Source organism: Ornithorhynchus anatinus, chromosome X5, assembly GCF_004115215.2.
Source record: "Ornithorhynchus anatinus isolate Pmale09 chromosome X5, mOrnAna1.pri.v4, whole genome shotgun sequence".
NCBI classification, from domain to species: domain Eukaryota; kingdom Metazoa; phylum Chordata; class Mammalia; order Monotremata; family Ornithorhynchidae; genus Ornithorhynchus; species Ornithorhynchus anatinus.
In genome coordinates this window covers 23,727,200-23,753,177 of record NC_041753.1, presented here as the reverse complement: position 1 = coordinate 23,753,177, position 25,978 = coordinate 23,727,200, and the positions used below count along the sequence as shown (strand labels likewise).

Here is a 25,978-nt window from a genome sequence, read left to right as displayed (position 1 = left end):
ACACTTCAAACTCAGCATGACTAATAGCCATGGCACTTGTAAAGTGCTTCCTATGAGTTAAGCACTGTGCTAAGTGCTTAGGTAGATCTGAGACAATCAAGTTGGACATAGTCCCTGTCTGACTTGGGCCTCTGAAAAATGGTCAGGGCAGCCAAGTGAAGTATGGACTAGAGAAGCAGCATGGCTCAGTGGAAAGAGCATGGGCTTTGGAGTCAGAGATCATGAGCTCGAATCCCATCTCTGCCACTTGTCAGCTGTGTGACTGTGGGCAAGTCACTTAACTTCTCTGTGCCTCAGTTACCTCATATGTAAAATGGGGATTAAGACTGTGAGCCCCACGTGGGACAACCTGATTCCCCTGTGTCTACCCCAGCGCTTAGAACAGTGCTCTGCACATCGTAAGCGCTTAACAAATACCAACATTATTAGAGAGGGGAGAGACAGGAGTCAGGGAGGTCAGCAAGGAGTCTGTTGCTGTGGTCAGAGTTAGATTATGATTCTTGGGTGGGACAGGGACTTGTTCCAAAATAATGCTCAAGAATTCACTCCAGTGCTTGTCACTCTGTAATCACTTAATAAATACCATAATTATTTTTATAGAAAAATGAATAGGTACATTAATAAAGAAGTAATGTAGAGTGTCTACCTAAATACCTAGGGTTGCTAGGTTGTTGCGATTTCAATCCATGGCTTCTTGTTCCATCTTTAGATTATACCATGTGAGATATCACCATTTTTCAGCCCTAAATTCCCACCGCAAGAGCCCCCGGACTCCCCAACCTCCACTTGGTCCTAAAGCCCTGCTGTACTCTATCCTTCTATCACAGGTTTTGGGATGTCCTACCCACTCCTTGCCACCTAGTTTCCTGCACCCCTATTGTTGCCACCATTCATCAAGTGATTTCCAGGCATTTCCCTGAAGGTATAGGAGTCATCTCCCTCAGGGTCGCCACCTGGAGAGTTACCATTCACGACTACAGGAGGAAGAGTCAAGCGGAGGCCTATCCATTCCATTCCCAGCTTGAACAGTGGCTAGCGAGTGGAAGGCAATCTGCTACAAGTCAAAACTCACCTTTGCTGGGCAGCAGCGGCATGGAAGAGAGCCAAAGGTGGAGACTAAAGTTTTCTGCAGGGAAATGGATACACTACACGAATGATTGCTGATGGAGGTGGGGCTCTCTGGGGGAGATGTGTCCATGGAGTCACTAAGGCTTGGAAGCAACTTGACAGCATAAAACAAGACTTGTTAAGCACTTACTTTGCGCCAAACACTGTTCTATGCGCTGGGCTGGATACGAGTTATTCAGTTTGGACACAGTCCCTGTCCCATGTGGGGCTCAGACTTTTAATCCCCATTTTACAGATGAAGTAACTGAGATCCAGAGAAGTCAAGTGACCTGCCCAAGGTCACACAGCTGACATGGGGCAAAGCTGGAATTAGAACCCAGGTCCTTCTGCCTCTATCGACTAAGCCACGCAGGACTTTAATGAATGCTATTATTTCTACTACTGGTGTTTCAACTTCTACTACTACTAATAATGTTGGTATTTGCTAAGCGTTTACTCTGTGCCAAGCACTGCTCTTAGCGCTGGGGTAGATCCAAGGTAATCAGGTTGTCCCACGTAGGGCTCACAGTCTTCATCCTCATTTTACAGATGAAGGAACTGAGGCACAGAGAAGTGAAGTGACTTGGCCAAGGTCACACAGCTGACAAGAGGCGGAGCTGGGATTAGAACCTACGATCTGCTGTTACTAATCATTCTGCTACTACTATTATTACTACTGCTAATACTAATGAGAGTAATAACAATAATTATGGTCCTTGTCAAGCATTTCCTATGTGCCACGGATTGTACTGAGCACTGTGGGGTAAGTGCAAGTTATCCAGGTTCTAAACAGTCCCTGTCCCAAATGGGGCCCCCAGCCTAAGTAAGCGGGAGTAGGAATTAATCCCTATTTTACAGATGAGGTAACTGAGGCCCAGAGAAGTTAAGTGAATTGCCCGAAGTCCCATAGTGGACACTTAGCAGAGCCAGGATTAGAACTCAGGTCCACTGACTCCCAAGGCCAGGCTCTTCCCACTAGCACACTGCTTCTCACCATTCCCTACTATTAGCTACAACTATTTCTTAAAGAAAATGATTTATCTTAACCTCAACACTGATTTTTTCACCCATGTACCCTACCCCTAGTCCTCTTTCTGCCCTCACTCTTGGTAATTAGGAAGTGGATTATGAATGGCTTTTTTCTGTTGCAGATCATTTAGAGGGACTGATTGATCCCTTCTGTCTTGTTTGCTGGATCCATGGAGTTTCTTAATCCTGGGAGCTTGCCTCTTTGAAACAGGAGGCTCCCTGGTTACCCCTTTGGTCATCTATTGACATTTCAATCAGATCAGCAATCACGGGTATTTATTGAGCACTTACTGTGTGCAGAACACTCTACTAAGTCCTTAGGAGAGTACTTTGCAAGAGAACTGGTAGAACCGATCCCTGCCCACATGAAAATTACAGTCTAGAGGGGGCTTACAGTCATTTCTGTGTGATAGAATTATACAGGGTCAATGATCAGCCAAATAAAGGGGTGTTTAACCCTAGAGAAATGGGTTTCAGCCCCAAACCTCCCAAAGGGCGGCCTTCATGTCCCTGTTCCTCAGGCTGTAGATGAGGGGGTTCAGGGTCGGGGGCACGACGGTGTAGAAAACAGACACCATCAGGTCCAGGGTTGACGGGAAGTCTGAAGGTGGCTTCAGGTAGGCACAGGCTCCAGTAGAGAGAAAAAACATGATGACGGCAAGGTGAGGCAGGCAGGTGGAGAAAGCTTTGGAGCGGCTCTCAGTGGATGGAAATGTCAGCACGGTGGAGAAGATGTAAATGTATGAAATGATGATGGACACGAAGGAGATGAAACCGAAGCTCATACCAATGGCTACACTGACATCAACGACAATGTGCCTTTCAGAGCAGGAGATGTTCAGCAGGGAAGGGACATCACAGAAGAACTGTTGGATCATATTAGTTCTGCAGAAGCTTAATGTGAATGTTCCCGCTGAGTACATCGCCCCAAGCAGCCCCCCGCTGAACCAGGTAGCAGCTGCCATCTGCACACAGGCACCTCTGTTCATGATGACCTCATAGTGGAGGGGGCGGCAGATGGCCACGTAGCGGTCGTAGGACATCACGGTGAGGACGAACAACTCTGAAATAGCCAACATAATTGTTAAAAAGAGTTGGGCCACACAACCCCAGTAGTAGATAGAACAGCTGTTGGTCAGGGAATTGGCGATGGATTTGGGGACTGTGACAGAAATGTAGCAGAGGTCGAGGATGGACAGATGCTTGAGGAAGAAGTACATGGGGCTGTAGAAGCGCCGGTCGAGGGTGGTGATCGCGACGATGAGAAGATTCCCTGTCAGGGCTGCGAGGTAGACCAGGAGGAACAGTGCAGCATGGATCAGCTGCAGCTCCCAGATGTCAGAAAACCCCATGAGCAGGAAATTGGTCACTGTGGTGACGTTGACCATTTTATTGGAGAACTTATTATGGATAGCCTGCACGAAGAACAGAAATACTTTCAAAAAGAAAATTCGAAAATTCCTCCCTTGAGTTTACAGAATGGATCGCTCTGTTACAAGTCTCGAATGATATCAGTACTCCTGCCCCTTCCAGACAAATACAGAGTTCTATTTTGGCAGAACTCTTAAAACGTACAGTAGTCACTCTCAATGGGCTTTAAATTTCCCATCCCTGTGACTTCTGGGAATTGTCATCACTGAATGAGGATTTCTTACTTCGTGTTCCTTGTAAGGCCTTGTGCTTATTTAACACTCTAATTTTTCAAAAAAACTTTCACACAAGTTATCACATTTTGATCTCACCGCATGCCTGTCCAGTAGGGTGAGGCAAGCATCTCATCCTCATTTCACAAATGAGGTAACTGAGGCATGGAAAGGTTAAGTGACTTGGATGGGGTCACCCAGCAGGCCAGTGACAGAGCTGGGAGCAGAGCCCTCATCTCCTGACTCTGTGCTCTACATTCTGCACCAAAGAGTGGTAATACATTTACAGGCCACAGAAAGACTTGCACAAGTATACTAGGAAAAACAAAAAAAACCTATAGCACAATCAGAGTGTCATAGATGACCAGAAAAGATGAGTCTGGAATGAAGTGACGTTATTGTGAAGAAAAAGTGAACACTGTTTTGGAATGTATCAATCAGATTTTGATAAATAGGATCCAGGAAGTTATTCTTCCATTATAGTCTACACTGGCCAGTGATGCATTCAGTTTAGGCCACTTCACTTTCAAAAGGCTGTAGAGAAGCTAGAGAGAGTCTTATGATGAGCCACAAAAACAATTGAAGGGATGCAAAATAGTTCACAGAGGAAGTTTGAGGTACTGACAGAAGAAACAAGTGAAAATATCCTGCAGGCAAGAGGAAATGTGGGATTGTGGTTAGATGGAATTTCAGGGCTAGAGAGTTGGATTTGGATGTGATCCGCTGAGATGGGGGAGCTGAACTCAAGTGAGTGGATGAGCTTCCCAAGAGAATGGGTGCAAGGCAGAAAGAGTAGGGAAGCAGAATGGAGACTTGAGGAACACTACAAGTTCAGGGAGGTGAGGCAGAAGTGGAGCTAGGGAATGAAACTGAGAAACGGCCAGAGAGGTAGGAAATGAACCAGGCTAGTATCACATAAGCAAAATTGGGGGCTGAAAGCATTCCAAGAAGGGGTTGGTCCACAGTGCCAAAGGCAATCTAGAGGTCTAGGAAAACTATCACAGAGTAGTGCCCATCGGATTTGATGATAAGGAGGTCATTGTTGACCTTAGTGTGTGAAGTTGAAAAACTGATTGTGACAGCTTAAGAAGCGTGTTGGTGAAGAGGACAAGAAGGTAGTCAGTGTAAATGACCTGTTTCAGGAGTTTGGTATTCTTGAGTCATCTTGGGCAAGTCACCTAACCTCTCTTTGGCCAGATAGTTAGCTCCTTGAGGGCAGGGGTCATGTCTGCCAACTCTTTATGCTCTCCTGAGTGATGAATAGAGCACTCTGCACACTGGAGGCTCCCAGTAATTACAATCGATTGTTTGAATTTCCACATCTGTAAAATGAAGTTGTTGCTTTCTCTCTCTTACCTCTTAGACTGTGAGCCCCGTGTGGGACAGGGACTGTGTCCAATCTGATTCTCTTGTATCTAGCCCAGCTCTTAGTCCACTGAATGAATCCTTAACAAATGAAAAATAGCAATAAGGTGAAGAAACCACACAGACTTGGTTCCTTGTGTGGCATCACTCTCCATTCCCTGTATCATTCTTCCATTCAGACTCACTTGATCCGTAAAGAGTGTGGGAGTCCCCATCCTTGCTCATCTCCTCTTCAATGTTTTGAGCTGTGGCAGGAAAGTCTCTGGGAGCTAACCATTCTGTAGTATTCTCCCAGTGGTCCCCTATCCTCCTTGGAGAAAGCAACCCCTTTTCTCTGAGGGATTCCTCTGGGAGGATCAGCCCACAGCTCTGCTAGGGGACTTTGTTGCCTGGGAGACTCCAGAGCCCACGGGTGACATCATCCCTGAGATGTGGCACTGTTCAGATCTCAGACTGCTTGGCCAGAGTTGCCAGTCTCACCCATATATTCATTCGTTCATTCAATCGTATTTATTGAGAGCTTACTATGTGCAGAGCACTGTACTAAGCACTTGGAATGTACAATCCAGCAACAGATAGAGACAATCCCTGCCCAATAATGGGCTCACAGTCTAAACAGGGGAGACAGACAGCAAAACAAAATAGAACAAAACAAAACAAGTAGTCTGGCATAAATATCATCAAGATAAATAGAATCATAGATATATACACATCATTAACAAAATAAAGTAATAATTAACATATACAAATATGCACAGTGCTGTGGGGAGGGGAAGAGGGAAGAGCAGAGGGCGGGAGAAGGGGGAATGGGGAGGGGAGGAGGAGCAGAGGGAAAGGGGGGCTTAGTCTGGGAAGGCCTCCTGGAGGAGGTGAGTTCTCAGTAGAGCTATATCTCTACAATGGGTCCAGAATGACTGTGACCCTGGGCTTATAGTCCCTCTCTGCCACGTGTCTTCTGTATGACTTTGTTTCCAGTCCCTCAATTTCTCTGTGTCTCACAGTCCTCAGCTGCAAAATGGAAAGTAAATACCTGTTCTTCCTTCCACTCAGACTCTGAATCCCGTATGGGTCAGTTCTGTATGGAATCTGTAGATATTTTATCTCCCCCGCACTTAGTAGGGTGCTTGGCTCATGATACAAACTGCTATTATTATTAATATTATTATTACTACTTTTGTTGTTGTTCTAGTTATTGCTGGGGGAATGGGTTTTCCCCCAGGACCTTCCCCAGGGTAGCCGTCATGTTCTTCAGGCTGCAGATTAGGGGAGTCAGAGTGGGGGACACGATGGTGTGGAACAAGGACTCCAGTAGATCCAGCACCAACTCAGGGGAGTTGATGAAAGCTTCAGATAGGCACAGGCTTTGTTACATTCACCATTATAATTATGGAGGGGGACAAGATATACCCAGATGCCATCTATCCTATTTACTCACATAATTGCCAGAATATTTGCTTCATTAAAACAAGGGTGGGGCAGTTGTCTGGCTTGTAGAAAAATTAAGTCTAGCAGTAAGGCAAGGAGGAGGAGGAAAAAAAGGATGAAAAAAACAGAGAAAGGAAGGGAGAAGGAAAAGACATGTAAGGGGTCACTTGATACTCTATTGCTACTTCTATTACACTCTTCTAAGTGTTGCATACAGTGGAATCCAATGAACTGATTCCACTTCTCTTCTCCTCTTCCTCCCTTGGGTCAAACCTGCTTCAATCAAAAAACTCCCTTCCCCTAGCAAGAGCCAATTCTGCTGTGTTTCTGCACTGTTACCTTCCTTCTCCTCTTCCCCCAGAACGTGTCCCCATCACTGCTAACAAGTATGGGGTAGGAAAAGTAATATTTTATTTCCTCCTCAAAAATTAGCATGAGACAATTATGTAAGTAAATAAAGCATACAATTAGAAGCAGCTTGGTTTAGTGGATAGAACAAGGGCCTGGGAATCAGAAGACGTAGTTTCTAATCCCAGCTCTGCCCCAAATCTGCTGTGTGACCTGGGTCAAGTCACTTAACTTCTCTGGGCCTCAGTTCCCTCATCTGTAAAATTGGGATTAAAAGTGTGAGCCCCATGTGGGACAGAGTCTGTGATCAACCTGATTAAATTGTATCTACCCCAGCGCTTAGAACAGTGCTTGACACACAGTAAGCACTTAACAAGTATTATTATTATTAATAAAGTACTAGGCTAGATCCAAATGATAGTCCATAAATTGGCAATAAGATACACAGAACCGGCAACTTGGTCAACACATGTGTGCTAAGATGGCTAGTGTAGTGCTTGGAGAGGAAAGGGGAAGTATTAATCAGGAAGACCTTTTCAATGAGGTGATTCTTTGGGAGGGATTAGGGAGAGGAGAAGGGTGTAGCTTGGTGGAGCAGAGAAGGGAAGAGGTTCCATGCACAGGGAAGAACAGGATGGGGGTGTTGGACTTGTGACCACTGCAAGCAAGGTACAATTGGAAGTTTATGTTGAGGGTAGCAAGAAGTTTGAATTGGGTTATAGCAGCAGAAGAGAATAAACAGACAGAGAAGCAGCATGGCCAAGTGGAAAGAGCACAGACCTGGAAGTCAGAGGACCTGGGTTCTAATCCCAGCTTTATCATATACTTGCTCTGTGACCTTGGAAAAGTTACTTGATTTCCTCATGCTTCATTTGGGAATAAAAACTTGTGTGTGTTTGTCCTTGAATTTATTCTGATCCCTTCCACTCAACTTCTGTGTGACCTGAGGCAAACCACTTAATTAATCCGTGCCTCAGGTTCCCCATCCAAAAAAATGAGAATGACTGTCTGTTCTCCCTCCTCTTTAAACCAGGAATTCTATGAAGGAGATGGACAGCACTTGATATACTTACATTATACCTTCATTGGGATTTGGTACAGTACTTGGAACAAGAAGGGATAATTTTTAGTTTGCCCAGTGTGGCTGAGGCTTTGGCTGCCTCTTTGGTCTTTTCAGCCACACGCTCATTCAGAGGTGAACTTCACCATCAGTGGTGTCTTATCAGTCAGTAAATCAATCAGTAGTCTTTATTGAGTGCTTACTGAGTGCAAAGCACTGTACTAAGTGTTTGGGAGTGCACAATACAGTAGAGATGGTAGGCACATTCCCTTCTCACGAGTAGCTTCTTCAAAATAAAAAAGAATAACTGCTAAAAATACCAATATTAGCTACCCCTCCCAACAAGGGGCGAGCCAGTGGAACAATACCGCCCAAAGCCATATTTGGTAGTCAGCTCCTTTTCTATTTGAGACTGTGTGACTATGAGGATCAGCAGCTATTTTTTTTTGTTTTAGTCACTTGCAGGGATCACACGCTATGCCTCTAATGTTATCCCGTGTCACTATGTGCACATCGCTGACAGGTCAACCAGCAGCACCGAGGGGAGGGGAAAATGCTCTGGGACCAACTAATCCCAGAAATCTGGCTATCAAGGAGGGGAGTCTGGGTATTTTCAGAAATGTTTCACTTGGGTTGTCAGAGTGGATTTATGCTCATGATTTCACTCGTTTGCTCACACACTAATTATTCTCTAAGGAAAGGGGAAAATGAGCTTAGTGGCTAATAAAGTCTGCCTCGGACCTGGTTTTCCAGGGGACAGATGGTCTGCAAGCTGGAGCCAGTCATTCAGGTGAGTAGAATGGACCCCTCATCTCCCTCTCTCTCCCTCTGTGGGTTTCAGGCTCAGGAATCTGACTGCGAAGGATTTGCTGTGAGACTAGTCCTATGTGGATCAAGTCAAAAAATGGTTTGACACTGGAATTACGATTGATTGATAATGGTATTTGTTAAATGCTGAATATGGCATGGGCCTGTGCTAAGCAATGTGGTGGATGCAAGCTCACAGTCAAAGTTGGGGAGGACAACATGTAGAACACAGGAATAAGTGACAATGAAAGCTATTGAAACTATAGGATTCAAGACTTTTACATAGGCAAGTTCTCATTACTATTATTGATTTATTAGTAGTAATAATAAAAGTAGCATTTGTTAAGCATTTGCTATATGCCAAGCATTGTACTAAACATTGGTTTGGGTAAAATACAATATAATCAGGCACAGCCCCTGTTCCCCACAGGGCTCTCAGTCTAAGAGGGAGCCAAGAACAAGTCTTTAATCTCCATTTGACAAGTGAGGTAACAGATGCTCAGAGAGTTTAGGTGGTTTGTCCAAGGTTGCACAGCAGTCATTAGAGGGGGCAATCAATCAATTAATCAATCATATTACTTACGGTACATAGAGAACTAAACTAAGCTCTTGGGAGAGTGCAAGATAATAGAGATGGTAGACACATTCTCTGACCACAAGGAGCTTACAGTCTGGAGAGAGGACCTTACAGTGTAGAGGGAGGACCTTACAGAGGAGAGGGACATATTGGTCCAGGCCACAGTCCTTCGTAAAGAGATGCAGAAGGCTCCCCAGTGATCTAATGGTTTTAAAATGGTTTCTGGGCATTCCACACCTCCAGCGGGGGGTATGGAACTGTCAAGAGACAGTTGGGTGAGGAATTGCCCTACTTTCTGGGCAATAGGTGAACTGAACAGTAGCTGGTACATGGAGCCGGAGAATGGCTTGGAGGGGTGTGGGAAACAGGGGAGATAGAAGGAAAATCGAGGGTCCTGCTGTAATAATAATATAGTAATGGCGGTATTTGTTAAGCGCTTACTATGTGCCAAGCACTTTTCTAAGCCCTGGGGGAGATACAAGGTAATCAGGTTGCCCCACGTGGAGCTCACAGTCTTCATCCCCATTTTACAGATGAGGGAACTGAGGCACAGAGACGTGAAGTGACTTGCCCAAAGTCACACAGCTAAGTGGCAAAGCTGGGATTAGAACCCACGACCTCTGACTCCCAAGCCCGTGCTCTTTCCCCTGAACCACGCTGAAATTAGGGCTGAAGGTAAGCAAGCACTGCCTGTGTATTAGGTCTGGAATAAAGGAAGTTCTGAAATGGGAGTTCTGGTAGGGCAGGGGCGTGGGGCTTGGTGTCCCTGCCCACATGAAGCTGGGCCAGTGGGGGAGAGGCTGAGCTTCCTGTCCTGTCCCAGGTTCCCGCTCCAGATTCTGTCCCCACAACCTGCTGTTTGCTGTCCCTTTGGCTGTCAGGAACTACAGTCCTCTGTCTGTCCCAGTATACTCCACCTGAGGCTTTGCATGCCCATCTGTGTGGCCAATACTCCCCATCCTTTCCAGAAATTCTGAATTCTGCTTGCTTCTGGTGCACTGAGGTTAGCAGCAGTGAAGTTGTGGCTGAGGCCAATGCCATTCACCTTAAAATTGTTTTTTTCATTTTTTTTTTACTTTGACCACAGTTGGAAACTCACAAGGCTCTATATGTTGTATCATAGCATACATATCCTCAAAAGCCTCTTCTTCTCAGGTGCCTTCCCTGATTAATTGACCCAACCCCACCACACTCCCTTAGCACTTAACACCCTCATATAAATTAAACACATTGCTTATGTATTTTATTCCTTTCTTTAGCCTCTCACTATAAAGTCATAGTAGCATTATATGGGCATGAATCATGTCTGCCAACTCCATTGTACTGTACTCTCCCAAGAGCTCAGTACAGTTCTCTGCACACAAAAAGCATTCCTTCAATATCATAGATTGATTGATTGATTCTCTTGTAAAGGAAGATCAGTATTTTCTGAATTTGCTTCATTCCAATAGATTTTAAACTCCTTGAAGGCAGGGATCATGTCTACCGACCCAACTGCATTATACTCTTCCAAGTTCCAATATAGCACTCTACAAACAGTAAGTGCTCAATAAATACTACTGAATGATGATTATGTTGTCCAGTCTTTCCTTAAGGGATTGGGATAAAATGAGAGTTGTTACAAGACCTTTACCAAGCAGGGAGAATACATCTTTTTTGATTCTTATTTTAACCTCCTGTCATGATTATATAATGCAATTTTATGTACTGTGTCTGATTGAAAAAGCCTCTCAATTTTGGTCTCTCTGTCTCTCTATTCATCTCTGTCTCTGCCTCTCTTTCTGTCTCTTTCTCTGCCTCTGTCTGTGTGCCTGTCTGTCTGTCTGTCTCTCTCACTAACTGATTCTCTCTCACTGTTACTCTTCTGGAGGCCTCCTCTGAACCACTCTGAGATTCCAGGTGAATGGATGCCAGCGGATACTCCCTTGGGATCATGATTGTGCTACAGATCTGCATTGGATTCCCAGTGAATGTCTTCCTTCTCCTGTTCTATGGCTGGGTGGCTTCCACCAGACACAAGCTCAGCTCCTCAGAGTTGATTCACACCAACTTGGCCTCGGCCAACATCATGATTTTCCTCATCATGTCAGTTTGGGAATGGAGAAATTTCCTGAATGCTGTTGGATGTAAAGTTCTCATGTACTTTTATCGAGTGGCCCGGGGTCTCTCTGTCTGCACCACCTGCCTTCTGAGCATCCTCCAGGCTGTCACCATCAGTCCCAGCACCTCCCGCTGGGCAGGAGTCAAAGCCAAATTACCCAAGTGCATCGGGCCCTTCTGCATCCTCTCCTGGGTCCTCAATCTGTTGATAAATGCTGGCATTCCATTGTATATGTCAGACTCCCAGAACACCAGTATTCAAATCACATATGACCTTAAGTATTGTTCAGTAACTACTCTCAGTGTAAAAACCATTCTGATTAATACAGTTGTGTACTCTGTTTGGGATCTGCTGTTCGTGGGGCTCATGGGTGCGTCCAGCTGCTACATGGTGCTTGTCCTGTACAGACACCACCGGCGGGTCCAGCACCTTCATGGACCTGGCTGCTACCCCAGAGCGATGCCTGAGGTCAGAGCGGCCAAGTGTGTCATCTCGCTGGTGACGCTCTACATCCTGCTTTACGGGAGGCAGACGATCATGGTGAACGTTTTAATAAATATGAAAGGGAATGCTCCTCAGCTGATGGCCAGTCACCTAGTTTGGTCATTCACCTTTTCAGTGTTTAGTCCTTTTCTGATTATTCACAGTGACAGAAGGATGAGGAAATTCTGGAAAAGGGAATCTCCAGTTCGGAATATGGATCCCTCTTAGGATCCTGGGGAACTTTCCCATTCTTCCAGGTTTCCCCAGGAGGTCCAGAGTGAGCATGTCAAGGGTCTGCAGAATGGAAAGATGCAGAGTTGCCCCAAGAGGTGAGAGACTCACCTCCCAACTGGGCCTCTTCAGAGGGTCAGCAGGTGATGCAGTCATCTCAGGATGCTCTGTCTAAAGATTGGTAAAAGAGCAGTCACTGAAAATAGGAGACCCCTTGCTCGTGTCCTCCCTCCCTCTTGGCATTTCCTCCTCCTTCATATATGACAGACCATTTCTCTCCGCATCTTCAAAGCCCTACTAAAATTGCATCTTTCCCAGGAAGCCTTCCCTGACTATCTTTTACCTCCTAACCCTATTCTTTCTTTCTTCTTCATCAAGAAGTTCTACTGTACTCTCCCAAGCCCTGATGGTTTCTGCCACCCCTGAAGAAGTTTGAGCAAAGAATAGTCCCCCGATGTCTAGGGTGGGTTAGTCATTCCTCCAGCTGGAGGGAGAAGGCCAGAGATACAGTGAAGCAGCATGGCCTAAGAGATAGAGCAAAGGATTGGTAGTCAGGGGTTTTGTGTTCTTATCCCATCTCTGACACTTGCCTGATGAGTGATCTTGGGCAAATCACATAATCAATCAATAAATAAATCATTGGTATTTATTGAACACTTATTATGCACAGAACACATAACTTTTCCCCTCCTCTGCTTCTTCTTCTGTAAAATGGGGATTCAATACTTTTTCTCACTCCTACTGAGGCTGAGACCCCCTCCAGTGGGATGGATATGGTATCTTGCATCTACATCAGGTCTCAGTACAATGTTTAGCACACAGCAAGTGGATAAAAAATATCATTACTACTATGTTGCTCACCAAATCCCTCAACAGCAGAGACTGGGGACACTCTAGAACGTTGTAAGTCTAAATCAATCTGAAGGAAGCATTTCTTCTCACAGTTGATGCTGAGGATAGCAGACTTGCTCAACCAGGATGCTGTGCATGCCAACAATATCAGCAGATTTCTGAGGAGTCTGGATCAATTCAGAGACCAGAAACTATAGAGATTTACTAGTGTTTATGTACTTACTATACGCTTCTGAACATTGGATTGTACTTATCTGTGCCATGCTCTGACATTTATATGTATATGCCTTAAATTATGCTTTCAATTTTTGTGATTACTCTGTTAAGACTTCCATGTCTGTGTCCCCTATGAAAATGTAAGCTCCTGATGGGCAGGATTTTGCCAGCTTTGTACTTTGCAGTGGTTTGTACTGTGTCTTGTACACTTTTGTTGCTCAATAAATGCTATCACTACTACTAGCAAAATACCACCACTACTCCTACTATTTCTACTATTACTACCCGCCCCCCAGTAGAAGATTAATTAGATATGGTACATCCTTGAATTTCTGATGGAAGTCACGGAGGCCAACTGGCACATTTTTCCTCCAAGGGTCTTCTGCAGACCCTTTCAGAGAAGGATTATTGAACCAGATGAATCACGGGTTAACTTGATACTGGTGTTTTCTACATTCTCATTTGTAAGCCTGACTTAGGAATCAGGAAGGGCATGAAATTATTTCACTTGTCACTGGGAGAAATGTGTTGAGCGATCTCTCCTTCTCTCTCCCTGTCACTGTGCCTTTCCATCTCTCTATGTCTCTTTATCTGTATCTCTGTCCTTCTCTGTGTTTGATTTTGTCTCTCTAAGTTCTTTTAGTTTTGGATCCCCCAAATCGTGGGTAATTGGAAAGTTATCCTACATCACTATTTCCCTGTGCAGGTCCTGGTTCCTCGGGCTGTAGTTGATGGGGTTTATTGCAGGGGCATGATTACATAGGCTACAGACAGACACACGTCCAGAGCTGAAGGAGTGTTGGAGGATGGAATTAGATACTTAAATATTCCCACTGACAACAGTGAGGTGAAGATGATGAAGTGGGACAGGCAGGTGGACTACGCTTTGGACCTAACCTCAGTGGGCGGGATCCCCAGCACTCTGGAGAAGATGTGCGTGTAAGATACAATGATGCACATAAAACAGATCCATCACCCAGTAAGCAGACATGATTATGATGGTGAACTCCACCATGTTTCCACTGTCACCAGTGAGCTTCAGGAACCAGGGGGACATCACAGAAGAACTGACGAATCACTTTGGAGTCCACAGAAGGGGACTGAGAAGGTCACGGTCATGTACCTCAGTCCAGAGAGGCTGACAAAGATGCAGGAAGCAGCAGCCACCTGCACACAAGTGGCTCTGCTCATGACCACCTCATAGTGTGGGGGGTGGCAGATAGCTACATAGCAGTCCTACGACAAGGCCGTGAGCAGGGCCACTTCAGAATACCCTGCAGAAATGATGAAAAACACTTGCAGCCCAGGAAAGATACCGAGTTTCTGTCATGGAATTGAAAGAGGGCTTGGGGACCATGGTGGAGATGACACGGAGAATGAGGAAGGACAAGATTTTCTGGAAGAAGTACATGTGGGTGTGGTGGTGCCAGTTGAAGGTGGTGACAGTGATGATGAGGAGATTTCCCGTCAGGGACACCAGGTAGACCAGGAGGAACAGAGTGGCGCAGACCATCTGCAGCTCCTGGATGTTGGAGAGTCCCAGAAGGGGGAAACTGGTCACTCTGGTCTCACTGACCATGTTCTTTTGGGAAGTGATATGAGCTACATGTCAGGAAGAAGGTCCAGAAAATGTAAGACAAGTGAAATCCGGTTCTTTAAAACAACAACTGCAACATGGAAGGGCCCATGGAATGGATCCATCAGGGAATTGCACTGTCCCAGGGTAAAGTGCTCTGCAAACAATAAGCAGTCCATAAATACCATCGTTTGATTAGGCAGTAACCTTCTTGAGGGCAGGGTCATGTTTTTTAGTTCCCTTGTATCATCCCAAATGCTTAGTACAGTGCTCAGCACATGTGCCTGTTTATTGTTGTACTCTACCAAGCACTTAGTACAGTCCTTTGCACACAATAAGCGCTCAATAAATGATTGAATGAATGAATGAATAACAGATCCTCAATGAATATTTTTAATGACAATGAAATAGCAACCCAAATTTCCCGAATGTATCAGAAATGCCGGTATGCACCCAACATGGCACTCTCCAATGCAGTGAATGACCATGTAGGCAGTGCGACCTAATGGGAAGAGTATGGATTTAGGAGTCAGGGGGCAGAGGTTACAGTCTTAGCTCTGTCTCTGTGTTGCTGAGGGATCCTGGACAAGGTCTTTAATCCTTCTATGCCTCACTTCTCTCCTTTGTAAAAATCTGTATGAAACCTCAGCCCCCTATGTCCTTCCTTCTTAGATTTTGAGCCCCATGCAGGACAGAGCCTGTATTTGATATGATTATCTAGTATCTACCCCAATTTTTAGCCCATAGTACTTAATTAATGCCATCATTAATTTATTTTGGGGGGCCACAGCTCTCTCCATCTTCGAAGCACTCCTAAAATCATACCAACCTGACACCACCCTCAGCACTTATATAATTCATTCTTAACAGTAGTACTTACGAACGTATATGTTTATTTGTGTATTCAATTATTTCAGCCATTTCATATTGATTCATCTGTACTTCTACCTGTTATATTCTCATGCTTCCTATAGCTTGCACTATTTACGGTTCGTTGCCCATCTCATTGGATTGTAAGCTCCTCAGGGCCTCTTGTTTCTCACTTCTATTGTACTCTCCTAAGCTCTAAGTAAAGCATTTTGCACTGAATAGGGGCTCAATAAATATCTCTGATGGATTAATGGGGGAGTTTAATATTTAAATCCTAAAGGTGGGTCGCCTGAAGAAAGATGGCTGAATTTCAGAAAGAGGGAAAAAGGCTTCCTGGAGGTTCCTTTGGCAATCTGCAGTTCTCATCCCCATATTGCAGCCTCTGGTTCCTGTGGATCAGAATGCCTGCAGTAGAGAAGTGGCCTGGCCTAGTGGAAAGAACATGGGCCTGGGAGTCAGAGGACATGGGTTCTAACCCCAGCTATGCCACTTGATTACTGTGTGACCTTGGGCGAGTCATGAAACTTCTCTGGGCCTCAGTTTCAATATCTGCAAAATGGGTATTAAATACCTGTTCTCTCTCCCTCTTATGCTGTGAGCACCATGTGGGGCAGAGACTGTGTCTGACTTGATTATCTTGTACCTACCCCAGTCTTTGTACCATGCTTGGCATCTAATATATACCTGACAAACACCACAGTTATCTTCCTTATTTATTCGATGAGGCTGGCTGGTTGAAATAAAAATCCTAGAGAAAAGGGGGCAACATAAATCTAGTATATAATCAGAATATCACTTTGAAATGTCAAGAAAATAGCAGAAAAATAGTATTCTCTAACAATTGTAATCTTACAAGTATCTCTAAAGGGCTGGGCTCTGAAAGTTCCAAATAGAAAAATCCATGCAGATGACACATCCTGAGGTGTATATCCCTCCTATTTTCAATGACTGCTCTCTCACCGACTTTTGAATCAAGCATCCTGAGGTGACTGCATCTGAAGAGGTCCAGCTGGGAGGTGAGTCTCTCACAACATGGGGCAGCTCTTCACCTTTCCATTCTGCAGCTCCCTGACATGCTCACTCGGGGCCTCATGGGGAACCCCGGAAGAATGGGAAAGTTCCCCAGGACCCTAAGAGGGATCCATATTCCGAACTGGAGATTCCCTTTTCCAGAATTTCCTCATCCTTCTGTCACTGTGAATAATCAGAAAAGGACTAAACACTGAAAAGGTGAATGACCAAACTAGGTGACTGGCCATCAGCTGAGGAGCATTCCCTTTCATATTTATTAAAATGTTCACCATGATCGTCTGCCTCCCGTAAAGCAGGATGTAGAGTGTCACCAGCGAGATGACACACTTGGCCGCTCTGACCTCAGGCATCGCTTTGGGGGAGCGACCAGGTCCGTGAAGGTGCTGAACCTGCCGATGGTGTCTGTGCAGGACAAATACCATGTAGCTGCTGGACGCACCCATGAGCCCCACGAACAGCAGATCCCAAACAGAGTACACAACTGTATTTATCAGGGTGGTTTCTACACTGACAGTAGTTACTGAACAATATTTAAGGTCATATGTGATTTGAATACTGGTGTTTCGGGGGCCTGACGTATACCGTGGTATGCCAGAATTTATCAACAGATTGAGGACCCAGGAGAGGATACAGGAGGGGACGATGCACTTGGGTAATTTGGTTTTGACTCCTGCCCAGTGGGAGGTGCTGGGACTGATGGTGACAGCCTGGAAGACACTCAGAAGGCAGGTGGTGCAGACAGAGAGACCCCGGGCCACTCGATAAAAATACATCAGAACTTTACATCCGATAACATTCAGGAAATTTCTCCATCCCCAAGCTGACATGGTTTCTGGAATGCCCCAGCTAAGAAAAATCATGATGTTGGCCAAGGCCAAGTTGGTTTGAATCAATGCTGAGGAGCTGAGCTTGTGTCTGGTGGAAGCCACCCAGCCATAGAACAGGAGAAGGAAGACATTCACTGGGAATCCAATGCAGATCTGTAGCAGAATCATGATCCCAAGTAAGATTTCGCTGGCATCCATTAACAAGGAATCTCAGACAGGCCCAGAGGAGGCTTCCAGGAGAGAGAGAGAAACAGAGAAAGAGACAGTGAGGGAGAGGGCCAGAAGCAAAGAGAGAGAAACAGGGACAGAGATTGAGGGGCCTTTTCATTCAGACATATTACATAAAATTGCATTACATGATCATGACAGAAGGTTAAAATAAGAATCAAAAAAGACATATTCACCCTGCTTTGTAAAGGCCCTTTAACAACAACTCTCATTTTGTCCCAGTCCCTTAAGGAAAGACTGGAAAACATAATCATAAATAAATAGTATTTACTGAGCACTGACTGTATGTAGAGTGCTGAATTAGCATCTGGAAGATTACAATACAATTGGGTTGGCAGACATGATCTCTGCTTTCAAGGAGCTTACAATCAAGTCGAAAGAAGCAAATTAAGAAACTACTCACCTTACCCAGAAGAAAATCAGTCCATCAGTCAGTTGATATTTTGGAATGCTTATCATGTGCAGAGCACTGTATTAAGCATTTGGGAGAGTATAATACAATAGAGTTGGTGGAAATGATTCCAGCTCATAAAAAGTACGGTGTCTACCATCTCTATTATATTGTAGTCTCCCAAGTAGTTTGTACTTTGCAGAGAGGCTAAAGAAAGTAATAAAATATACATAATATATATGTGTTTTATATTAGGGTGCTTCTACACGTGTTGGGCGAGGGTGCTGGGGTTGGGTCAATTAATCAGGGAAGGCAGCTGAGGAGAAGAGGCTTTCGAGGATATGTATGCTATGGTACAACATATAGGGCCTTGTGAGTTTCCAGCAGTGGTGAAAGTAAAAAAAAAAAATAATAATAATTTATAAAAACGATTCCAAGGGGAACACCTTCAGATGCTGCCACACCTTCCCCCCTGCTACCCTCACTGCACCAGAAGGAAGCAAAATTCAGAATTTCTGGAAGGGGTGAAGAGCATTGGCCACCCAGAGGGGCATGCAGGACCTCAAGTGGAGTAAATTGGGACAGACAGAGGACTGTGTCTCCTGATGACCAAAGGGACAGCAAACAGTAGGACCTGGGGTCAGCATTTGGAGTTGGAATGGGGGAGAGGACAGGAAGTTCAGCCTCTTCCCCACCGGCCCAGCTTCATGCGGGCAGGGACACCAACTCCGTGCTCCATCCCCCCCGCCCCCCCAGCCTGCCCCACCAGCACACCCATTTTAGAACTTTCCTTTATCCAAATCCAAGACACAGTCGGTTCTTGCTTATCATCACCCATAATTTCGTAGTGGGACCCTCAATTTTCCTTCCATTTCCCCTATTTTGCACACCGCTCCAAGCCTGTCTCGGGCTGCAGTCACCAGCTACTGTTTAGTTCATGTGATGGCCAGGAAGTACCCAACTACCTCTTGAGAGACCAGGTCCATCCCCCTGCTGGAGGTGTGGCATGCCCAGAAACTGTCCATTAGATTACTGGGGAGTCTTCCTCATCTCTTTACCAAGGACTGTAGCCAGGAGCAATGTGTCCCTCTAGTCCTTAAGGTCCCTCCCTCTAGACTGTAGACTCTAGACTGTCTACCATCTCTATTATATTGTACTCTCCCAAGCGTTTCGTACAGTGCTCTATGCTCAGTAAATAATAAATATCATTGATTGATTGCCCCCTCAAATGACTACTGTGTAACCTTGGACAAATCCCCTAACCTCTCTGAGTACCTGTTACCTCGTATCCAGTGGAGATTAAAGACCTGTTCTTTCTCCCTCTTAGACTTCCCAGCCCACTGGGAAACAGGGGCTGAATCTGATTTATTGTATTATATCCCCACCAATGTTTAGCACAATGCTTGGCTTATAATAAATGCCTAACAAATGCCAGTTTTGTTATTACTACTAATAATGAAATAATAGTAATGAGGACTGTTTGTCTATTTAAAAGTCTTCAATCCTGTAGATTTAATAGCTTTCACTGTCACTTATTTCTGTGTTCTATATGTCGTCCGCCCCCACTTTGTGAGCTTCTGTGGGAGAAGAGGCCCTCTCCAAATTATTTATTTTGCATACACCCTGTTGACTAGCACAGGTCCAAGCCATATTCATCATTCAATAAATATCATTACCAATCAATCAATGATAATCCCAATGTCAAACTATGTTTGACTTGACCCATATGGGACTGGTCTCATAGCAAATCTTTTCCATTTGGATTCCTGCCACTGAAACATGCTTAGAAAGGGAGAAAGAAAAAAGAGAGAGAGAAGGAGGGTCCATTCTGCTCACCCTAATGAATGGCTCCTGCTTGCTAGAAGAACAGCTTGTAGGCCTCCTGTTACCTGGAAAAACCAGGTCTGAGGCAGACTTTATTAGCCACGAAGCTCATTTCTCCGCTCCCTTAGTGGACAATTAGTGTGTGGGCAAATGAGTGAAATGCTAAGCATGAATCCACTCTGACAATCCATGTGAGACATCTCTGGAAATACATGCTCTCCCCTCCCTGACAGGCAATGTTCTGGGATTAATTGGGTCCCAGGGCATTTTCTCCACCCTTTGGTGATGCTGATTGACCTGTCAGAGAACTACATAGAGACACAGGGCATCACTGGGGTCACAGCCTGTGATCCCTGAAAGTGACTAAAACAACAAAAAAAGCCACTAAACCTCATTTTCTCAGGGTCTCAATAGAAAAGGAACCTACTGTCAAATCTGGCTTTGGGAGGCATTCTTCAACTGGCAACTCCTTGTATGGCAGGGTAGCTAATACTGGTATTTGTTAGCACCTATTCCTATGTATTTTGAAGAAGCTCCTCTTGGGCAGGGAATGTGCCTACCTACTCTAGGGTACTGTGCAACCCCAAGCGTGTAGTTCAGTGCTCTGAATACAGTAAGCACTCAATAACTACCACTGATCTGACTGATAAGACTGGTTTCTGACTGACTGATAAGAAACCAATGATGATGAAGTTCACCTATGAATGAGCATGTGACTAAAAAGGGCAATGGGGACCCACTGTCTCAGCCACACTAGGCCCACTAAAAGTTGTCCCTGGTTGTGCCAAGCACTGTACTAAACACTGATAAAGATGGAATATAAGTATATCAAGTGCAGTCCTTCTTCCTCATGGAACTCCCAACTGAAAGGGGAGGGAGAACAGATATCTCATCCTCATTTTTAGGGATGAGGAAGATGAGGCACAAATAAATTAAGGGTCTTGCCTCAGGCCACACAGCAGCTGAGTGGAAGAGGCAGGAATAAAGTCAGACACACACACACAAACACACACACTTGTACATCATCATTAGTTCCTTCTTCTCTGAAAGTACAATCAACATTGTTCTCTGACTGATCCAAAAGATGTTCCCTAAATTCTGGTGGGTCCAGGTGGAAACAGATGTTGAGCATGTCTAAAACCATCTGCAAAATGAATGAAAGCCCACCCCCTCACCGTTCATTCAATCATATTTATTGAGTGCTTACTGTGTCCGGAGCACTGTTCCAAGGACTTGGAATGTACAATTTGGCAACAGATAGAGACAATCCCCGCCAAGACCCAGTGGCTATTGGTTTGCCTTTGTCTCAGAGCAACAAGGAGCCTGAAAGATTCCTCTGGCCATAACATCCTCCAGATTTCTGTTTTTATTTTGTGTATTTGTGCTTGCTTCATCACTCCTGATATGTCTATCTTCAGTCCTTTCTCCCATTATAGTCTTGGGGGTTGTGAGTCCCTTAAGGATCAGGGATTCTATTTCCCACTTTTCTATACTATCTCAGCACTTAGTTAAATGTCCTGCATGTAGTAAGCACTTAATGAATACTATTTCTACTACTAATAGTTCATGGTTGATGTTGGTAGAATCAAATGCTCAAAGGCACAAGTTCAGAAGAATATTGCAATGGATTCACATTTGTTTGTTTGGTTTGGATTTGCCCAGGAGAGGGGTATAGGATGAATACAGAATGGAAATACGTTACAGGATAACAATGGGGTGGAAACATAAGAGTGAGCTGAGGTTAAAGCAGCCCAGGTTAGGTGGAGGTGTGGGGAATGAAGTGGGACCAGTCGTGGTAATGGACTTGCCAATGGGATGACTGGAATGGCAGCCCAAATCCCCTCCCCAGTGGCCTCAGTGGGAGGGGAAATGTCCCCACTGAGTCACTTGTCTGTGGCCCCTTGTCTGCCGTTGGTGTGGGAACAGCTGCAGGAGGAGAAAGCTACTGACACAGAGTGTAAGTGCAGTTGTGGGGGATTCATGTCACAGTTTTACTGTACTCTTCCAAACACTTAGTACAGTGTTATGCACACAGAAGGAATCAGTAAATACCACTGATTGATTGACTGCTGTAACAGTCATTCCCTACCATGCTTCCCCTGGCTTTTCCCCTTCTCCCTTACCTTGTTGAATAACCTAGTCTGCATAATTTATTCCTCAAGGCCAATTTACTCTGTCTTTTGTTTTATTAATAATAATGATGATAATAATTGTGGTAGTTATTAAGTACTTACTATGTGCAAAGCACTGTTCTAAGCACTGGGGTAGATACAAGGTAATTAGGTTGTCCCACAGGGTGCTTACAGTCTTAATCCCCATTTTACAGATGAGGTAACTGAGACACAGACAAGTTATGCGGCTTGCCCAAGGTCACACAGCAGACAAGTGGCGGAGCCAGAATTAGAACCCACGTCCTCTAACTCCCAAGCCCGGACTCTACCCACTAAGCCACGCTGTGTCCAATCCTTCCTCTAGCCCGGAACGCCCTCACCCTTTATATCCAACAGAGAACATCTCTCCCTACCTTCAAAACTCTACTGAAACTACAACTCCTCCAAGAGGTTTTCCCTAAAGAAGACTTATTTATCCAATTTAGGCACAGAGAACTGAAATGAATTGCCCAAGATCACAGAGCAGGCAAGTGGCAGAGCAGGCCTTAGAACCCAGGTCCTCTGACTCCCAGGCCCTTGCTTTTTCCACTAGGCTATGCTGCTCTGAAATGATATGAAATGAAATGAAAATGAATAATAACATAGTTACAAATTAATATGATGAAAAATAGAATGAAATCTAACAACTAAGCAAGCAGTTCACTTTAATTCTTTAGCCAACCGCAGGCTTTATCAATGCCCTCATAAAATATCAGTGTAAGAAAATCACAGCAATAAAAAGAGAATGAATAGTTGAAGTGATGAAAAGAAAGAAAAGAATCTGTTTTTTTTATAAAGACAAAACTGACATATGAAGAGTTCAACTGATCAATTATTTTAAGTGAAAAATACTGGTTCTTCTATTGTCAATTTCTCAGACGTTCTAGAAAAAATTCTGCCTTAAATACCCTTAAATTTCCAAGAAATGATTATAGCTATAAAGAAGCATAAACAAACACGTTTTTAAATAGGTGAAGCAGACTGATAATGAAATATACCGTGGATTTTAGATTCACACCAAAATGCTAAATAGCTAAATAAATGCTTCAGGTGACTGCTGGCGTGATGAGACTTGTGTTACTGGAAATAAATCAGGGAAGTCTTGTCGGGGTTGAAATTTTAGGAACATGGGGAACTTCTTGTATACTGACTTTCAAAGTCCTTGAGGGCAGGGATCATGAATCCAGCTTTTGCTCTACTTGCCCAAGCATTGATACAGTACTCAGCATCCAGTAGTTGCCATTAGAAAACCAAATTAAAGAGCCCTGTGCTTCCTTGGAGACACCGAAAGTGGCAGCAGCTAGGCAACAAGGCTTTGCTCAAACCAAGTGTATAAAATGATAATAATAACTGTGGTGCTTGTTAAGTCCTTCCTATATCCCAAGCACTGTACTGAGTGCTGGAGTACTTGCAAGATAAATCAGATAGGACACATTCTATCAACGTTTGTGGTCAATCCAGGTACCAAGCTGGTGCGTTCAGGTTTTCAGTGGCTGGTCCAGGTCTCATCATCATCTAGAATGTCCATCTAGCTTCCCAAGCAGGTCCCCTTGAGAGTCATCCTCAATATCAAATGGCAAGATAGGATTGGTGGCCATGATGTTGGAATAAATCTGGAGCCCAGATTCAGTGACTGTATTGCAGCTAGAAATTCCAAGGGGGTAATTCAATGTCAACCTCTCCAAAAGGAAATATTAAATGCCAGAGGGGCGGTTCCCGACAGCATAAAGACCAAGCTATAGGACAATAGCAGTTTTATACAAACTCCCATAATTGATGAGTTAAGGCCATTGATAGCATGCAGTGCATGGCCAGGAAAACTCTAGAACAAAGACAAACATTGCAGATCTTTGTGCGATGGAAGAGCCTCTACAGGGACAAGGCGGGGGAAGAGAAATGACGGGGTCAAGGCAAAAGGAGGCACTTCATACCCTGGTGAAAAGAGTCTTGCCGAGTATCCTCCCCATTGCCGCCTTCATGTCCCTGTTTCTCAGGCTGTAGATCAAGGGATTCAGAGTGGGGGGATCCACATTGTAGAACACGGATACCAGCAGTTCCAGTGCTGAGGGGGAATTTGATATTGATTTCAAATGGGAGAAGGCTACCGTGGTGAAAAACACAGTAGTGACGGCGAGGCGGGGCAGGCAGGTGGAGAAGGCTTTGGTCCGACCCTCGGTAAAAGGCATCCTCAGCACAGCAGAGAAGATGTGGATGTAGGAGACGAGGATGCAAATTAAGAAGTTTGCAGCAAAAGAAACACCAGTGATTATGATCACATCAAGGGCAATGTGTGTTTCAGAGTAGGAGAGCTTGGCTACAGAGGGGACATCACAGAAGAACTGTGGGACCACATGGGATCCACAGAAGGGCAGGGAGAACGTCCCAGCTGAGCACATCATTCCAAACAGACCTGCGGTGGACCAAGAAGCGGCCGCCATCTGTACACAGACCCCTCTATTCATGATCATTTCGTAGCGTAGGGGGCAGCAGATGGCGACGTAGCGATCGTAAGACATCGCCGTAAGGATGAACAGCTCTGAACCGGCAAACAGAACCACGGAGAAGACCTGGACAGCACAGCCTAGGAAAGAGATGGATCTGTGGTTGGTCAGAGAGTTGGTGATGGTTTTGGGGACAGTGGTGGAGATGAGGCAGAGATCAAGGATGGACAGGTTCTTGAGGAAGAAGTACATGGGGGTGCAGAGGTGCCAGTCAAGGGTAATGATCATGATGATGAGGAGATTCCCCATCAGGGCAGCCAGGTAGACCAGGAAGAACAGCAGAGCATGGACCAGCTGCAGCTCCCGGACCTCAGAGAACCCCAGGAGGAAGAACTCTGACCTCACACTAAGGTTGGCCATTTGGAGATGTCCTGTCACTGCCTATGGAGAGAAATGAAATTAATTTTTTTTTCTTTCTCCAAAGAAGAGATCATACTTTAAGTTACAGGAGCATCACTGGATCCTCTGTCGCAAATTCAAATTCCCATACCCCACCAACAACCTCACAGACACATATGGACATATAGGTAACACAAACACACATGTGCATAGAGATAAAATAAACATGTAAGGACATAAAAAGATAGCAATTAATGGGCCTAGAGACACACAGGAAGAGAAATGAAAAACATAAACACAGACTCATATGTGAGCTGGATTCAGCTCAGACAACATGTAAGTACACAAAGAGATACAGTCAGGATACATAAATACAGGCAAAAACACAAGAGAACAGAGGCATGATGCACAGGGATGCTAACACAAATGCGCACCTTGTTCCTGTTTCCCTCCCCTAAGCACTTGGTATGCATTCAGGAAGCACACGATAAATACCATTAATTGATGGATTGATCTGGCTCTGTTCATTTTGGCCACCTGGATGCACTCAGTAAGCCATGCTGCTTCTCTATTCTCAAGAAGTTTTCAATCTTCTTGTCTGTGTTCTTGCATATTTTCCCATCACCTTGGTTTTCCTGGACAAATTCTCCCACATCTAAGAAACCCCCAGGAGTGGCCCACCTGCCTCCTCATCGAACAGAAAATCCGTACCATGGGCTTTAAAGAACTCAATCAGCATACTCCTTCCAATCTTATCTCCGATTTCCTACCACAACCCAGCCCACAAGCTTCACTCCTCTAATGCCAGCGTAGTCACTCTTGCCACTGACCCTTTGCCCACATCTTCCCTCCGACCTGGAACTCTCTCCCCCTTCATTTATGACAGATCCCCACTTCCCACCTTCAAAGCCTCATTAAAATCACCTCTTCAAGAGGCTTTCACAAACTAATCCTTCATTTTCCATACTGGCTCTCCCTTCTGTATCACCTAGGCTC

General features: G+C 44.8%; 4 protein-coding genes across 4 annotated transcripts; 1 reads left to right on the top strand and 3 right to left on the bottom strand.

Annotated features, from left to right (window-relative positions):
• Positions 1-2,609: 2,609 nt before the first annotated feature.
• LOC100079704 (olfactory receptor 14A16-like) lies at positions 2,610-3,524 on the bottom strand. Its single transcript, XM_001510589.5, has one exon. The coding sequence runs from the start codon at positions 3,522-3,524 to the stop codon at positions 2,610-2,612; it is 915 nt and encodes a 304-aa protein (XP_001510639.4).
• A 7,770-nt stretch (positions 3,525-11,294) lies between these two features.
• On the top strand, positions 11,295-12,173 carry LOC114807982 (vomeronasal type-1 receptor 4-like). Its single transcript, XM_029055077.1, has one exon. The coding sequence runs from the start codon at positions 11,295-11,297 to the stop codon at positions 12,171-12,173; it is 879 nt and encodes a 292-aa protein (XP_028910910.1).
• A 4,647-nt stretch (positions 12,174-16,820) lies between these two features.
• Positions 16,821-17,717, bottom strand: ORNANAV1R3124 (vomeronasal 1 receptor ornAnaV1R3124). The gene has a single exon (NM_001253516.1). It carries the CDS (start codon positions 17,715-17,717, stop codon positions 16,821-16,823), a length of 897 nt encoding a protein of 298 aa, NP_001240445.1.
• Positions 17,718-23,881: 6,164 nt separating this feature from the next.
• On the bottom strand, positions 23,882-25,003 carry LOC103165881 (olfactory receptor 14A2-like). The gene has a single exon (XM_007657995.3). It carries the CDS (start codon positions 25,001-25,003, stop codon positions 24,068-24,070), a length of 936 nt encoding a protein of 311 aa, XP_007656185.2. The 3' UTR covers positions 23,882-24,067.
• Between the last annotated feature and the right edge of the window lie 975 nt (positions 25,004-25,978).

Coding starts and splice junctions, on each gene's coding strand:
- LOC103165881 (XM_007657995.3), bottom strand. CDS start 25,003: ATGGCCAACCTTAGTGTGAGGTCAGAGTTCTTCCTCCTGGGGTTCTCT.
- LOC100079704 (XM_001510589.5), bottom strand. CDS start 3,524: ATGGTCAACGTCACCACAGTGACCAATTTCCTGCTCATGGGGTTTTCT.
- ORNANAV1R3124 (NM_001253516.1), bottom strand. CDS start 17,717: ATGATTCTGCTACAGATCTGCATTGGATTCCCAGTGAATGTCTTCCTT.
- LOC114807982 (XM_029055077.1), top strand. CDS start 11,295: ATGATTGTGCTACAGATCTGCATTGGATTCCCAGTGAATGTCTTCCTT.